Raw genomic sequence first — 17,224 nt, 5'->3', positions numbered from 1 at the left:
ATATATTATATGTACATAAAAATTTTTTTCTTGTAATAATAATAACATATATCACATGTATATTTCATTTTCTATTCTCGAATTTACAATCTGAAATAAATTTTAATTATCTTGTTTTTTCAATATTGGATTCTCTTGTTTTAATAAAGATCTATTTTGATCAAATATATTTTGGCATTGTTCAATGTTATCTAAAATGTTTTGTAATTCCCAATGTTTTTGTAATAGAGCAAGATCTAGATTGAATGATGCATATCGAAAACATAGTATTTGAGTACATGTAGCGACACTGTGAAGCTGCATTCCTAAATCATGAACCAAAGTTTTCAAATACATCTCGTCTTCGTTTATGGCCACAATTTCTGAAAAAATATATAAAAAAAAATATAAGATTATCTCAATATGTAATTATATAATAGATATAGATAATTATAGATAATAGAAATGATGCATAATAAAAATTGTAACATTTACCTAACGTGAACTCAGGAGATTTAAAGTCTATACATTTTATGGTATATATCATAGGAATATTGTTACCCGAAGGCCTCACTAAACCTTGTGCAGCCAACTCGTATGCAGCTTGACTTTGTATATCTAATCCACAGAGTCTAAGCATGCAGAAAAAGAGTGACTATTAATGATGAACTTACACATACAGTAATAATTAATAATATCTTAAGTATTTATCATACAACATACTCAAACATCTTTCTTTGATGAGCAGCTTGCATGGAAGCGCATATTTTATCGATATTGTTGCGCTTAATAAATTTATATGTAGACTTCTCGACGATTTTTCCAGTTTTAAAATAATTATCTGTTGCTTGTCCCAAGATGCCTTTAACCTTGTAACTGGATGGAGGCTTAGACTCTTTCAATCTATGAATCATCTTGGTACCGTCATTAATACCACAGATCATAAGTCCTGATGAGTGAGTGTTCAGATAATTAGCATTTATAAATTTAAAATCGTCAGGTTGATATCGCGGTCCCACTACTAACGGATGATCTGCATAGCTCGGATGTGTAACTACTTTCATCTTCTTTATTGTATTACCCTCTATGCACACATGTGTGATCGGTGGACGTACGTGCATACTATTCAAGTCTGAAAATCAAATGTTTTACAGAAAGTTAAACGATTTAAAAAAAAAATAAAGATCTATTTTATGTTAACATTCATTCTGCTTGATTCTTTCATAAGTATATATCTTTTTATTTCATTTTAAGAATAAAAAAAAGAAAAATGTTTTAAATTTTGTTTCTTTTAGCGTTGCATTCTCTTATACATGTATTTTATACTCAACAGACTTAAAAATTAAAATAATAGTTGTGTTTTTATGGACAAAAAAGAAGAAACAAGATTTGTAAAATCATATAAGAAATATATAATTAAATAAAACAGAATTCTCTGTAGAATAAAATCCTAACCTTCGCAGAGACGATGAACTATGCTGTTTCGCGTGTTTAAAAACGTAACTTGCGACGGTTTATAAACAGCAAACACGCCGTTTAAAACTTTCCATGCTATTCTAGCATTAGAAATCACTGAACGTTCCACTTTTGGAATCAGACTTCTCGTACTCATATTGATAAAATAGCACAAAAACTATCGTTCACAACTCTCGCTGATTATTAGTTACTTCCAACTTGAGTAAACTTCATTTAACGTAGATCGTGAAATACGTGACATAATGGTATAATTTACACAATACGTCTTATTTCTCTAATTTTATGTTTTATAATATTTTTATAAAAATATAAGAGAAATTATATATCGCTATGCTGTCACATGTGTGATTGACAACTGTTTACTTGATTTTTAAATTACACGCCAAATATGTATAATTCCTCTATTCTGAATTTTCCTCTGTTCTGGAACAGCTGTTTCCTGCAAACTGTCATATCCTCCTCTTGCTCTTTTCCGTCATTCGTGTTTGATCATTTTTCCGAAATTATATAATATATAATATTAGAGCGCGTGTCGATGCGTGCGGCGCGTTCGACTTTAACCTTCAAAGTGGCGCTGCGTTGCGTCACACGGTCACGTGGTCGCGCCGGAATTCGGAACGCGGAGTGGGATAGTGGGATAGTGGGGGGTGAGTGGTGGGGGGATGCGCGCCGGCGCGCGCATCCCCCCACCACGCAGCCCCCACTCTGCGCACATCGAACTCCGAATTCCGACGCGACCACGTGACCGCGTGACTCAGTCACGCAGCGCCACTTGAAGGTTAAAGTCGAACGCGCCGCACACATTGACACGCGCTCTAATATCTAATATCTGCTAATATTATATATTATATATTCTATGGTTGCGCGATCTGAAATTGGTAACACTGCATCTGCGAGCGCGTGATGTGCGCGAAAGATTAAATGTACGATTAAATAAAAACGAATAACAAATGTCACGATGTTGATCAATGACAATGTTAGCAATTTTGAATTTTTTTCAAATTTGACAGTCGTACGACTCTCTCCCGATTAAATGTCCCGATTGTACTCTTGGATCTATATGACAGTGACTGATATTTATTTATAATCTCAGGTAGCCATGTTTTCGCGAGGGTCGCGTTCGCTCGACCTCCAATATGGGCGTTCCTTTTTGTCGTCTGCAATGTGTCAGATGAGCACCCAGCTGAAGATGATCGAGAATCGTTGGGTGTTCGTGGTCCAGTGAGATTTGTTGGAAGATTCGTGGTGGAAATTGACGAGAAGACGCCGTCAGAGATCCAGGAGATGCTCTGACCATTTTGACGTATCGGATTTCCGTTCGCTATCTTCGTCGAGGGAAGAAAGTGTCGCGATAACAAAGGACTTTTCTCGCGCCGATTTAGTACGATAATTGAATTAAAGGCACGGGAAAACGAGCGCGAGCTTGCTTCATCGGACAGTCTCTTCTTCGCCGAAGCATCGAAGGATCTTATCCATCGTGAAATCAATGGAATCCCACCGATTCACTCGTAAGGTTATGTAGCGGAATCGAGAAAAAATAAAGGCGTCCAAAGAACTTTCTACTGTGCTAGTTATTTGATACAAGAAGGAGGGAGGAAGAGAGAGAGAAAAGTTTTTTTCCGGATAAATAAGCGGCGAAATACTTTAATGCAAGCTCTGAGAAACTAAAGTACAAGGTACCTGTTCCAAATCAGCTGATCGACAAAGAGAGTCTCTGTGAGAATTTAATTAGGCTTTAACAAGAATATATGAATTAATTATTTTTAATATACATATATATATATAATATATATATATATATATTGAAGATATTTGTTATACAAGAACTTTATTCGCGTCCGATAATTTTGTATACGTGTAAAAGGTAACGCGTCAGTTCTCTCGAAAAAAAAAAAAAACAGTTGGAAAATGTCGGCGACCAATTCGACAGCGATGAGTACAAACAGAAGTAATCTACAAAATCGCAATTCGCAACGATCTACTCTTCTGAAAGTGGTGATACTCGGAGACGGTGGTGTCGGAAAGTCCTGTCTTATGAACAGATTTGTGTCGAATCATTTCGACGAGCATAGCTTTCACACTATCGGAGTAGAATTTCTTAACAAGGATATCGAGATCAACGGCGAGGCGTATACATTACAAATATGGGACACCGCAGGTCAGGAGAGGTTCAAGACTCTCAGAACACCTTTCTACAGAGGCTCAGACATTTGCCTTCTGACTTACGCAGTAGACGATAGAACGAGTTTTAAAAATCTAGCGCTATGGAGATCTGAATTTCTTAAGTACGCAGATGTTCAAGAAGACTCCAGTTTTCCATTCATTGTTGTTGGTAATAAGGTAAGCTATGGAGTAAGCAAAATATACATCGAGTGATCTTACCTTATTGTAAGACCTTTTTTTCTTTTTTTCATAGGTGGATGTTGTCGAGTCTGAAAAGCAGGTTTCCACAGAAGAAGCTCAAGCTTGGTGTTTAGAGAATGGCAGTCCTCCGCTAGTTGAGACATCAGCGAAAGATGCCACTAATGTTGAGGCAGCATTTGGGGCAGCGGTTGATGCCTGGGCGCGATTAGAAGCTAGATTGGAGCGGCCTTTAGTGGAAGACACCGTCGATCTTTCTAAACAGCAGTCTCCGCATCGTTCGAGCTGCTGCATGCCTGTGTCCAGCACCGAGTAGGTCATAGCTTTCAAACGATTTTTATTCGTTTCTGATTTTATGTTCCGATGAAATAATGCATGATACATTTTTCTCAAGATCTTCATTTGTGACCAGCTAATTGAATTGGGTGGTAAGAAGATAAGCACATGCAGTCCTTACGCGATGCAAATCAACATTTCTGGAACAGTTTAAAGTTTCTTTGCGTTTGGAAGTACATAATGTCACAAATCGAAACTCGTAGAGAAATGGTGTTTATTCTCTTTAGGCTCGATAAGAACATTACACACTATAAGTGTAAGACATTATTTTAATTTAATTTTTTTTTACATATTCACACAGAAGTTTGCACACTTTGTGAAAATTTATTTTTAATCCATAGAGAATTCAAACTCGTGTAAAAGTCAAAAGTTTGATTAATTAATCTCGCTATTCTCAGGCTTTCTTTTCAGTTTCGTCAGAGATAGACATTTTTTACAAATTATACTTAAGACGTCATTTTTTCACACGTGGCATACTTTGTTTCTAGGTCTAACAAAGTAATTTGAAGAGAATCTCTTGCCTGTCTACAATACTCTCTTCATTATATGGTAAACTTTCTTTATTGAAACACTGGAATTACGTCGGTTGTATGTAAACGACATATAATTGTTTCAAATTTTTTACTTAAGGCTGATTAAGATTTCCAAAGAATGTGTGGTCTAATTTATAAGATATTATTAGCAATGAACGAACAATGATTTTGCTGGCTGCCTTTCTTTTTACGAATCTTAACAAAATACTCGAGTAAAGCCACAGAGATCATATTATATGAGGCAAATAATGTATTGTGTGGTACGATATTGGAATACAATTTTAAGATTTAAGATCAAGTTAAACGTCCTATTTTGTCAACGCTTTGTGCAGCTCTTAATAAGCTACTGACAGTATTTTAAGTGTTTTCACACACCACTGGCTTGTGATAAAGTATAATAATGATAATAATAATAATAATCATTGCTTTATTAAATAAGGGATAGGTAAGTTGTAATTTTAGCTTTGTAATCTAAATTTGCCTTATCCTCGCGATATACGTCTGAGAGAGCAGTAAAGTAAAAATGACTTTTATTTAAGCAAAATCCTGCTAAGGTTGTTCATGTGCGAATCAATGTGTGAATTTGACATTTGTACAAAATATGACATGTACTTTTCTGCTCTTGGCACATTTCTCATTCGATGTCTAATGATTTTCCTACAAAATTAATAATGTTACGAATTTTATAAACAATCGCCGTTGCCGCATATTTTATTCGAAAGATAATCAATTCTTTAGAAATACAGCCGCAAGTACATAACACAAGGAATAAGAGTATGTAATAATTTTTCAACGATAAGATTTAGATTATGTATAAAATGTGCATGCTCTGGTGCTTTTTATATATAACTAGTATATGTGAAATATATAAATTTATAATAAAATATATAATAATAATTGAAATATTAAATACATAAAACTAATCATATCAAGGTGAGAGATGACTTTATCTCACCGTAACACATAAGCATCATTCTTACCAAATCTCTATACGAAAAATCTATGAATTATTTTTAAAAGATACTGCTGCACACACACACACACACATATGTATTATTTGTGAAAAAACACGCGCGCGTATCAATTGTTATTTATTATCTTTACATACTTAGTAGAGTAGGCGACTTTTCGTATGTACATGTGACTTATGTACAATATGTGTGTATGCCTTAAGATTTTATAATCCTAGGAGACGATTTTGCAAGGAAAAAATAAACTATACTGTGCTTGTTTAAGGAGCGTCATAATTTTGTACATATTAATCAATTACTATAACATTATCCTTCCTCTTTCATAATTATGGCAAAGTTTTTTTTGACAGTAGAATATAACGTAAATATGAAATCAAAGAATTGAAAATAAGTGTATGTATATATATATATATATATATATATATATATATATATATATATATATATATATGTGATAAGAATTTATATCAAGGAGACAAAATGGAGAAAAGAATTGTATTAACTCTCCTTATTTCTTTAAATTCTTTTGCTTTTTTTTCTCATTTGAAATATTTCAAGATATTTTACATGAAATTATAATGTAATCTTTACATGTAATAAGTAATAAGTAATTTACATATCAACTTGTAACAGTTGTATTTTATAATGGTTTTTACAATTATTTAAGATAGTGTGGCGTACACATCCTTTTTCCCAAATATTAAAAAAGTTATTGATACTAACAGATATTCTTATACAGCAGCATAATAAAAGAGCATAAGAAAAGCATAATAAAAACAGATAAAAATATAAAACTGGGAAAAAGTATGTGCATTTGACAACATATTTCTTATATGAATATCTTAACAATATTTACAACTTGCCACACTTATATATATATCTAATTGTAAGATATATATATTTAAGATTCAAGCTCCCAGTTGTTCTTTATAAAGTTATTTCATGACGTAATCGCGAATCACATTCTATAATCTTTTCCATCTGTGTGTAGAAATCTTATGTTTTAATTATTTAAAATGTTCAATAAGAAAAACTAATTTAAAGATCAATTAATAAATACACTTAGGTTGTTTTTTTAAGACAAGAAATAAAAAGATTAAAAACTAAATTATGAAACTAGAATAAATAGTTTTTTCCTGCATTCTGCTATACTTCTAATTATTCATTGTTTGTATTGTGAATTTCGATTATTTGTCTATACCTTTGTTTGATAAGCAAAACGCTACAATGCGCTCTTAATTTTAATGTTTCTTTTACATTTAAACGGATTTCCGTGAAAATACAATTGCATTCTGGCATGAGTGCAATTTGGAAAGAGTAGATTAGAGCAATTTATTGAATGCTAATGACAATGTTCCGTAACATCTACGATCACTGACTTTTTCCAGCCAAACAGGAAGTAACCGATAGCAGCACCTATTACTACGGCGCAGCACAACCAGACATTGTACGTCATGAAGATTAGCATCAAGAAGTAAGATAGGACGATCTGCACGATGTGTAGAAACGTTTGGAACAAATGCATCCAGGACAGCATAGTCGGCCTGCACAGATTAATGCGTTTCGTTATGTTTAAATCCATTTAAATTATGAAATTCGAAAGTTGATTTATAGATTTGAATAGTTTGCAGTTTTGAAAGCCACCAAATTAGTATTAAAAGCAAAACACAAAGTGGAGAAGATTTGTATGCCGATTATTCATAATTGTATTTGCATAAATTGAGTCATAAATAATTTCCGAAACACAAATTACAACTACATATGTAGCAAAAATATGTGATTCTTCATGAATATTCTAAATGATTCAACCTCATTAATAACTAAATTTTTAATTATTTAGGATATTGACATAACTATTGAATATTATTATATGTATAGAACTATTTAGCAGTATTAAGTTATTTAGAAGAAAAAAGATATACATATGATATATTGTATCAAAATTATTTATGACTCAATTTAATATATATATATATATATATAGAATAGATAATAATTAAATTGACGAGGAAATCAATTCGAAAATGGAAATATAAAGACACACATGAGACGAGTAGAAATGTTGATAGGATACAGTTTCATGCTGAAAATATTTGACAGATGGAGCAATTTGTGTTTTATACCCAGATTTCCTATTAAAAAATGTACATGCAAATTTTATATAATAATATGAGAATCACTAAATAAAACAAACGTTGTAGATGTTGCTATTTACAAGCTGTATCACAACAATTAATAACAGCCGTAATAATGCAAAATGCAAATCAGAAAGAAAATCTCAATATCTCGTAGGATATCATTTACTTACGGTTGCTTGTGGATTACTTCGCCAACCATACTAAAAAAGCACATTTAACGATTAAATTTACAATTTAATCTATCGTTTATACATTTTAGCGATCCTGCAAAAGAATACTGCTCTTTCGTTTTGAAACGAAAGGATATCTACTCAAGTTCACTCAAGTTTTGACGCTCTTATCATATACACACAAACACAAATTCCTCACAATAAAATTACGAATATTCTTGCACGAGCAAGGATGGGAGAAGCAACGCTTTTTGCAGGATCACTCCGTCTGTAAGTAAGAGATAGCTTACTGAACAACTCGATTGTCCTCGGCTACCACATTCTTCTCACTGGGCACCGTGACGCTCCTGTACTGCAGGGCGTTGTACGTTTTCCAGAATAAATATTCTCGATAGTACTTCAAGCCTTCGTAGAGCGCAGCCATGATGATGATACCGATCATCGAGCCGACCAGGCTACCGATCGACGTGACCTTCCAGTTCTCGAACAGCACAGACTCACAGTAGCCGGTGTGAAACGTCATCTGGGAAAGCGAACAGTGTCATTAGCAGCATCCGGATGCTTAGACAAATCAACTCATACCTACCGACATACCGTGGTGCATCCCCATGTTGCTGCACGCGTCGCTCGTCGAGGCACCGACGTCGTGGTCCATACTCCCATGGTCCATGCTTCCGTGGCCCATGCTCGCGTGATCCATGCTCCCGTGCTTCATACCCCCGTGGTCCATACCTTCGTGGTTCATGCTCCCGTGATCCATATGAGCCATGTGGGACGCGTGATCTGTTGATCCGTTCATCATCGTGTGACCCGCGTGATCATGAGACATCTGCGAGGAAAACGGAAATTCTTAATTCGATATTTATATATGTATATTTATATACATATTCGATATGTATTCATCAAATACATTAAATACACAGAGAGAATTTTCTCTTAGAATTTACCTTGAAAATCATGGAACAATATGGTATGGAAAGAATTTTATGAGAATTGTTCTGATTAATATTTATAAAATATAAAATAAAATAATATCTATAACAATAAATATAAAAAAAACAATAAAAAATAATATCTATTATAATAAATATAAAATATATTTGATTAATTTTACTATGCAGTTTAATAAAATTAATCAAACATGTTTTATATTTTATTGTGATAGATATTATTATTTTTATTGTAATAAATATTAATCAGAGAAATTCTCATAAAATTCTTTCCATACCATATTGTCCCACGATTACCATGATTTTCAGGATAAATTCTAAGAGAAAATTCTCTCTGTGTACAATATAATACGCGCTCATCGTCTTTCGATTCTATTCGAAAATTATATGAAGGATCGAAGATAGAAAGCTTTATCAGATATCAAGATTAGATCGAAATGTGAGAAACCAAATCATTTCCTTAATCCGACACTGCAATATTGCAAAATTCGCAAAAATTTATCGAGATCAACATATTACACATTCTTGTTAAAAGACACATCGTGGAAGAATTTATTATTTGCATAATCGGTATAATCGGAGCAAGCAGCTCTTCTGGTACGCAAGGTTTGAAAAATTGTGATGTAACAACAGAATTTAATCCAGTATTTTTAAGGATATGACTACGCACTATTATTATTATTGAAATATATCAGGTATAGAAGATTATTTTCTGTAATTTTATACATAATAGCAACGATACAATTATTTTTCACTTAATAATCTTATAATATATACTAATTATATATCATTCTCTCGATTGGTGTATTTTGTTGTGTTTTGGAGAAAGCAGTGAATAATAAACAAATTAACAATGATATTAGTATAATATAATGATATAAGCAACGCTAGACACATATAAAAGTAAACTTGCCAAGATACGACAAATTAATAAAAAAGAAATCATGCGTGTCACACTGTACTTTCTAAAGCAAATTTCCTGGATAAAAGAATATAGATATCGACATTCCATTCTATTAATCATAATCATCTGAGAATCGCTACTCACTTGAATTGTATTTTAATCTTTAGGAATCAATTAAATATTTTTTAAACAATTTTTTCAGTTTTAATATAGAACTTAAATACGTTAAAATAATATTCTGAAAAAAAGCTGAAATTAATTTAAAACCGAAATATTGGCTTCAAAGTTTCGAGAGATTAATATCTTTGAAGTAAAATAACTGATATAATTCTGAAGATTAAAAGACAAATAAAGAAATTTAAATTGTTTTGTAAAAATTCAAGAAAAAAATTAATCTAAATTTAATTTTATCGATTTTAACATTTGTTTTCTCAAATTAAAAAAAAGATAATTCAATATTGAATAAATAAATGGAAATTTTGACAATGTATCATTTTGACAAATTGCGGCTATATCGATGATTTTAGTGAAGTTATTGATTAAAGAGGAATTATTAATCAACAAATAATAAGTTTATGGTAACCTTGAAAAAAGTAAATATTAATAAACAAATTAATATTTTGCAAATTCTCGTTAAATTTAATTCAGCAAAGCTCCTATGAAATTATATTTTTTTTGTACATTTATGCTGCATTCTGATAACATCAATATCCAAATATATCAATATCAATATATCAATATCAATATCCAATATACAAATATCGTCTTAACGACGATATCTCGTGAAGTAATGAATTGAAAACATATCGGTTAAATGGCTATTTCAAATTATACACATTTCAAGGTAACGTTATCATCTCATTAACCATTTACGATAAGATTTTTTTTACACGAAAAAAGCCAGGAAAACGAAGAAAAAGTTAAGAAAAAGCAGCAGAAAAATATTTTAAATCCATTCTGCAAATAATTCACTAATTATATTAGAGAGTATAGAAAAACAATTTTATTTTAATTATTTCAAATATGTTTACAAGTTAAATTTTTATTATTGTTTTTCTCCAAAAATGTATAGTTATTAATTAGTATTATATAGAATCAAAATATTTTCTCTTGTCGATTAAAATTCCAACAAAACAAAGTAAAAATGAATGTATCTTTCTTATTTTCTTTGTAAAAAGAATGATTAATTTGCACAGTACTGCGTGTAGTCTGAAAAAATTAACTTCAGAAATGACAAGGATTGCAGAATGCAAAATATTACCTTCGACAGTAATTTGATTGCTTATTCGCGAATACATTTGGTAAAAATATTTATATCGTAATATAATCACGTAATTTGTGTCTTGTATATTAAAACAGATAAGACACATCTTCGCAATTGTCGATCACAATTCATGTACACACACACACACACACACACACACAGAATTTATGCAATAAAAATATATACATATATAGTACTTAATAATTTACAATCTTCTAATGACAGATTCTTCCAGATAAATCTGTGATCTATTTTCTTATCTTAGTGAAAATATTGAAGTACGAATGTTGACGAATTAAAAGCGATTCGAAATGAAGCATTTCTTGTGTGAAATAAGCTTTAATAAATATAAGATAAGATAGATAAGTACATATTCTTCAGTTTAATTTTGAATAGACTGACTGAAATTTTAATTCGAGGCTCAGTTGCAAAAATCTGTATATGATGTTATTAATTAAAAAAAAAATCTTTTCGATTATAATTTGGTCAAAAAATAAAATTAAGATCATTAAAATTAAGATAGTAAAAAAATTTCAGGATATTCGAATCTATAAAAATTTTAAATTCTGAAAAAGATAAAAAATAATAAAATCAAGAGCTGCATGAACGAAAAAAATCGATGGCAATATAATACACGATTGTAACAAAATATGACGATAGATTAATCAGGATGTACATACATATCGGATGAATGTCGTTCTGCAACTGTACTATATGACATCGATAAGAAGTGAACATAAAATACTTGATACTTTATCGATCGATTAAACGTTGCGCAATATGATCATTTAAAAGAATTACCACATGTATTTACAAACAAATCAGTGACTGAGCTCGAAACAACGATAAAGAACTAAAAATAAATAATATTCGAAAAAAGAATAAAACGCATTGAAAGATATAGTTTTAATGTATACAAGGAGAGAGTTAAATCTTTCTCTCTCGTGCGCGTATTATAATTTATATAATGTTTTAATCAGTTTAAAATGTTGATTTGATAGGTAAGCGAAAAATTGCATAGCATCGGAGATGTAAATTTCCTATAAAGATCGGTACCAATCAAATGACATTTCTTTCGTATTTTCCCGTTTTGTATCGGATACTCTGAGGAGAAAACTCGTAAGCAACAGATAAAGACATGCTGAAGAATGCGTGCTTTCGAGCGCACATAAGGCTATTACTGCATATTATTTGGCTCAAACAAACGCCATTGTTCCAATCTTTCAATGAAATGAAACACATCGATGAAAACTATAAACGCTATCGTTACGAGCCATCGCATATCATTCATTTTTGTTAACGGCTATCTCATCAGTTATCTCAAAATTACGTAACATCAAGGAAATATCCAGGATCACACGTGTATCAATAGTCGTTCAATATCCACGCACAATTATACCGTTCAACTCTCGTGAGGCATCCCGCTAAATGTTTCGTAATAAAATCTTATTGTTAGAAGCGAATAAAAAAAAAAATGAAGTAACTGTTGCGGATCGAGATGTTCCGGTTGATGAAAATGATTCATCATTATCCAGCAGGTTTAGCCGCAAAAACCACGTATACGTGATTAAAATCTACGATATAGAGAGAATCGTCTTAAAAAAAAATAAAATAAAATAACAGGAAATGTCGATGAAGAGATAGCATGGAAAAAATAACAAAGATAAAATATTCGGAAAATAGAGACAGAAATATTACGAACAAAGCATAAATTAAAGCTATGACGGAATTATTTACCGATAGTAACAAATTTTTCGAATCAATTTCATAACGTTAAATGTTCTTAACAAAAGCATCGAAAGATAGTTTTCAAAAGTTAGAAATAATAGAAAATGATAGATTTTCTGAAAATTTAGTTTCAAAAAAGAGAAAAATAGATGATAAAATCTCATTTTAGTCTAATTTAAAATATATTTTACTTTAATGGTTTTGTAATTCAAGAATTATTTTAGAGCAAGGATATTTAATATTGGAAATTGGAAGTCTATGAGAGGGAGAGAGTAAATGATGCCCTCATTTGATGTTTTCGCTAAATCGATTGAAATAAATTGATTTAAGATAGACATGAAAAAAATATAATAGAGCGCTCTGTATCATCGATATTAAATGTAAAAAATATAGCGAAATTTCTATTATAAACTAATTAAACTTTCAATTTTTGGCTAAAGCTATTCTTGCGAGAAAAGATTTAGGACTAAAATCTCAGGACACCAAATCCTTAATCGCTTATTTGCTGTTTTACGCTGTTGAATGTGGAAAAAAATTAATGACGATCGAGATGAAGGTTCTATATATAGGAATATCTCATATTTCGTGATAAATTTCGATAAAAAATCCTCACACCAATACGAATCGAATAATTTGCCAGGCGTTGCAAGAATCTTTAATATCGAAATACCAGACATACTGAAGGAAAGCACGCAGTTATAATTCCTGGCAGCTTAATAATCTCAATTATCGATTAACTAGTGGAATCATGCGGACTAAATTAGAGTGTGAACGTTCGAATAAATTGTCGCGAGAAATTTTCAACCGCAAATATGAAAGTACGCGAGTTCATTGTTGTCCTGTCAATGTGTGTCACGTTTATAACAGAATCTCGAGTAACAATGAATTCGGAATATCTTAAAATCAATTACCGTTTCTTCGATCGATTTAATTATCAAGTGTTCTATTTTCTTTTCAGAAAAAAATTGTGGTCTTTTTTTATATATTTCTGAAATATTCAGCAACAAATGTCTTTATAAATAAAATCAAAATTAAAATTCCGTAAAAATAAAACTCAATAGAAGTTAGATAAGCGAATAAAGTTTTAATTTACGCTTCTAAAACTGCATTTGCGAAAAGCATCTTGAAACTCGTTTGCAACTTGAAAATTATGAATCTACAATATTTTACAAGAAAATTCAAATCAAATTCTTTAGTAAGTGAAAGGAAAAAATGCGAAGAATCCGAGATACATATCTCCATATAAGTAATGACTAAAAAGTCATTATGAGAGTCGCTAATAATAATCGTGCTGACACACTCTAAAGTTATATCAAGTTTTATTGTAGCGAACATTTCGTACCTTTCACAGTATCCGTTCTACTTAACTCATTCTCAAATACTGATTTTGTAACTTGCCGTATTTTTATGGTCCGGTTAATCTCTTTGATATACCTACACAATTCTAAGTTTTTATCATTCTGCTTTTATTTCTAAGATAATGTACACTGAAAAAAAATTGTTAAATTGACTAAACCTTTCAATTAAATATTATTTTGTTAATTGAACATATAGAAATATTTAAATTAAATATAACATATTAAATTTAACAAAACGTATACTTGACTTAAATACTAACATGTGTTCAATTAACAAAATAGTAATTTAGTTGAAAGGTTTAGTCAAGTTAACAGTTTTTTTTTCAGTGAGATAAACGATCCTTTATAAAACCTTGAGAGACCTATATAATCTCGATTACTTTAAAATTTAATTTCAAATTAGAAGCAGACACATGAAGCAGCTTTACTCAACTTTAATGTAATTATTAATTATTAACATTTTTCGCCTAAATCTCTCTCGCAGTTTTCATCATAAAACTTCGCTATCGGTCCGATGATGCAAATCTCGGCCGAGGGTTGGCGATATTGGCTTCAATTAGATCAATGACGGTAAATCACGATCGGAATTAGCGCGTCCGACCGGGGGACGTGAAAAAAGAAGCTTAAATATTTCGCTGCGAATGTACGACTTATCTGTGAACGAGCAAACACACGCGCGTGTGATAATAAGTATCAACTTTCACGTCGCGAAAGTGAAGGTTTCTGTTCGCTCGTTCTCTCTCTCTCTCTCTCTCTCTTTCCTTCCCTCGACGTGATTTAGGCAAAACGTGAGGAAGAAACTGGAGCGAAAATTCATTAGAAAATATATTCACTTTTTCCACAATTGAAGGTATCTTCGATCGCAACCTGTAACATATGTTGCATAAAAACGACGCGTAAAAAGATGCAAAATGATGAGAAAAAACTTGCTTCACGATCTCTGCCATTAAATAACTTCGCGACTTCCTGTTCCTTTCTAAATCACGTTTCTGTCTAGTTGCGCTGCAGATAGAAAAGGAGAGTTCGATCAAAAAATCATGACAATCTTTACATTATAGACAATTCGTAGTTGGTCCACTGATACACGAAGCATCCTTCAGGATTGTGAATTGAAGGATATAAAAGAATTTCACGTAGAAAATATTAGAATTTTTGTAGTATCTACCTGGCCGGATGTCTGCTTTCAGAATTTAGGATTTAGCCACTCGCACTTTAGACGCTTCAAGGATTTTATTTACAGAAGTGAAGCTGAAATCTATCTCCGCGATAGCAATCACGTTAGAGGAAAAGGAAAGTAATTTTCTTTTAAAAACGAACGAAAAATTAGAGAAGATAAGAACGCGAGATGATTACTTTCCTTCTGTGATTAATCAGCGGAGAGATTAATTATCTCGATAAAACGAAGCAGCGTAAAAATCACATATCACACGCGCACGAGGGAGAGACAGAGAGCGAGAGGATTCGCGCTGGAGCTCGACGAAGGAGTTCCCGAAAAGTGTCAATCAAGAATCGCTTACCTCTGTGAGCAAGGTTATGTCACGCCGTGCGAAGGTCGAAGTCAGGTCAAGCGACGACGATGAAATGAGGCAGTTCTTCTCGCCCGACTTCCCTTCTATTCTTTTCTTTCCCTGCCGTCTCTAAAATGCCTGAACGCGCAGCTGTTAAGCAACTATTCGCGAATCCATTAATAAACTGTGCGCAAACTTTCACAAGTGGCCTGCCTACCCATAGTACCCATGCGCATGCGCAGTCCGCCGTCTGTCACCGGTCACCGCGCAGCTATGCCATAGACTATATGCGAACCAAGATTAGGAATAGGAATAAATATTAAGCATAAAGGTGCCTTTTCATGCTGACGCTCGACGCCCATTTTTAGCGTCAAAAGACGTCACGTGACCAAAAATAAAGATACCAATTCGTCAATTTTGGTCACGTGACGCTAAAAATGAGCGTCGAGCGTCAGCATGAAAAGGCACCTTTAAGCTTCCTGCACAATACAAAAGTACAAGCAATAGGAACAGAAAATAGAAAATATTCATCAATAGAGAAGCAAAGAATATCTATTGTTATCCCCTAATATCAATCTGCTTCTATTGATGCATGGATATTTTTATTCTCTGTTCTTAATTTCTGTACTTTTATATTGTGTAGTAGGCCTAATAAAATGCTTAATATTTATTCCTATTCCTAATATTAGGAATAAGAATTATTTTAAAATAATAAAATCGGAAAAATTCTGATATAAAAATACAAATTCAGGTATAAAGAATTCTTACTAGTTTATTAGCCCTTATACTAGTCCTTTATACTCGAATTTGTATTTTTATATAAGAGTTTTTTCGATTTTATTATTTTAAAATAATTCTTATTCCTAATAATTAATATTTATTCCTAATATTTTTCCTATTGTGCGCAGGGCCTAACTTATTGCACTAATTCATCAGTGCAGCCAGTGCCGTAACTAGCTTTTTATATGCCCTGGGCAAGGTTTTATTTTTGAGCCCCTTAATTTTTGGGGGGGAAAAATAATGATAAAGCAAAAATGATATAACAATTGTTTATAAATAATTTTGGCGTACACAAGAAATAAGATAAGAAATTTAAAATTTGCAAATATATTTGAATAATTTTTTGTTCAGTTTTATTTCAAGTCCCCCTCTTTGTTCTGGGCCCTGGGCCTGTGTCCCTGTTACCCCAGCCTAGTCACGGCACTGAGTGCAACCATGAAGAATAGAGATATCTCTATTCTTCATGAGTGCAGCTAAAAAGAACAAACCTATAGCACACACTTGCATAGCGCATAAACATATACATAAGAAAATTGACCGCGTTCAGCAGAAAAAGCAGCTTTGCAACTGTGTAAAATTCGTGAATCTGATTGGTGTATTCTCTTCATCTTGGTTGAACCTAAGAGAATACACCAATCAGATTCACGAATTTTACAACAGTTGCAAAGCTGCTTTTTCTGCTGAACGCGGCCATTGATTGGTCCATAAAACGTATGCATAAGAAAATAAACCAATCAAATTTCTTATGCATACGCTTATGCGCCTATG

At 32.1% G+C, this 17,224-nt stretch overlaps 3 protein-coding genes across 8 annotated transcripts; 1 reads left to right on the top strand and 2 right to left on the bottom strand.

Annotated features, from left to right (window-relative positions):
* Positions 1-42: 42 nt before the first annotated feature.
* Positions 43-2,010, bottom strand: LOC145943326 (pseudouridylate synthase TRUB2, mitochondrial). The gene is made up of 4 exons (XM_083050851.1): positions 1,435-2,010; positions 703-1,111; positions 475-611; positions 43-362 (listed from the first exon to the last, which is right to left on the bottom strand). The coding sequence occupies exons 1-4, from the start codon at positions 1,589-1,591 to the stop codon at positions 103-105; spliced, it is 963 nt and encodes a 320-aa protein (XP_082906977.1). The 5' UTR covers positions 1,592-2,010; the 3' UTR covers positions 43-102.
* Positions 2,011-2,232: 222 nt separating this feature from the next.
* Rab9 (RAS oncogene family member Rab9) lies at positions 2,233-5,919 on the top strand. 4 transcript variants are annotated; one of them, XM_083050854.1, is made up of 4 exons: positions 2,233-2,378; positions 2,549-3,795; positions 3,872-4,128; positions 4,211-5,919. In XM_083050854.1, exons 2-4 carry the CDS (start codon positions 3,364-3,366, stop codon positions 4,230-4,232), a joined length of 711 nt encoding a protein of 236 aa, XP_082906980.1. In that variant the 5' UTR covers positions 2,233-2,378; positions 2,549-3,363; the 3' UTR covers positions 4,233-5,919. The 4 variants fall into 4 exon arrangements, with proteins under 4 accessions (XP_082906980.1, XP_082906979.1, XP_082906981.1 ...); XM_083050853.1 differs by having other exon boundaries at positions 2,233-2,431; XM_083050855.1 differs by having other exon boundaries at positions 2,233-3,795; positions 4,641-5,919.
* A 222-nt stretch (positions 5,920-6,141) lies between these two features.
* On the bottom strand, positions 6,142-15,924 carry Ctr1a (Copper transporter 1A). Of its 3 annotated transcripts, none has more exons than XM_083050857.1 (5): positions 11,763-11,776; positions 8,551-8,793; positions 8,255-8,487; positions 7,965-7,994; positions 6,142-7,200 (listed from the first exon to the last, which is right to left on the bottom strand). In XM_083050857.1, exons 2-5 carry the CDS (start codon positions 8,791-8,793, stop codon positions 6,999-7,001), a joined length of 708 nt encoding a protein of 235 aa, XP_082906983.1. In that variant the 5' UTR covers positions 11,763-11,776; the 3' UTR covers positions 6,142-6,998. The 3 variants fall into 3 exon arrangements, with proteins under 3 accessions (XP_082906983.1, XP_082906982.1, XP_082906984.1); XM_083050856.1 differs by lacking the exon at positions 11,763-11,776 and adding an exon at positions 15,686-15,924 and having other exon boundaries at positions 6,144-7,200; XM_083050858.1 differs by lacking the exons at positions 7,965-7,994; positions 11,763-11,776 and adding an exon at positions 15,686-15,924 and having other exon boundaries at positions 6,144-7,200.
* Between the last annotated feature and the right edge of the window lie 1,300 nt (positions 15,925-17,224).

The sequence above is a fragment of the Prenolepis imparis genome, unplaced genomic scaffold (genome assembly GCF_030444845.1).
Source record: "Prenolepis imparis isolate NDT839.2.m4 unplaced genomic scaffold, iyPreImpa1.0 SCAF_11, whole genome shotgun sequence".
Lineage (NCBI taxonomy): Eukaryota > Metazoa > Arthropoda > Insecta > Hymenoptera > Formicidae > Prenolepis > Prenolepis imparis.
This window is presented reverse-complemented; position numbering and strand designations above follow the sequence as displayed.

Bases quoted from the DNA above. Each gene is read 5' to 3' on its own strand.
- LOC145943326 (XM_083050851.1), bottom strand. From the start codon at position 1,591: ATGAGTACGAGAAGTCTGATTCCAAAAGTGGAACGTTCAGTGATTTCT. The intron at 612-702 runs GTATGTTGTATG...CTGCATGCTTAG, and splicing joins CATCAAAGAAAGATGTTTGA to ACTCTGTGGATTAGATATAC. The intron at 363-474 runs GTAAATGTTACA...ATATTTTTTCAG, and splicing joins ATCTCCTGAGTTCACGTTAG to AAATTGTGGCCATAAACGAA.
- Ctr1a (XM_083050856.1), bottom strand. From the start codon at position 8,793: ATGTCTCATGATCACGCGGGTCACACGATGATGAACGGATCAACAGAT. The intron at 8,488-8,550 runs GTAGGTATGAGT...TCGCTTTCCCAG, and splicing joins GGATGCACCACGGTATGTCG to ATGACGTTTCACACCGGCTA. The intron at 7,201-7,964 runs GTAAGTAAATGA...TAATCTGTGCAG, and splicing joins GAAGTAATCCACAAGCAACC to GCCGACTATGCTGTCCTGGA.
- Rab9 (XM_083050854.1), top strand. From the start codon at position 3,364: ATGTCGGCGACCAATTCGACAGCGATGAGTACAAACAGAAGTAATCTA. The intron at 3,796-3,871 runs GTAAGCTATGGA...TTTTTTTCATAG, and splicing joins TCATTGTTGTTGGTAATAAG to GTGGATGTTGTCGAGTCTGA. The intron at 4,129-4,210 runs GTAGGTCATAGC...ATTTTTCTCAAG, and splicing joins ATGCCTGTGTCCAGCACCGA to ATCTTCATTTGTGACCAGCT.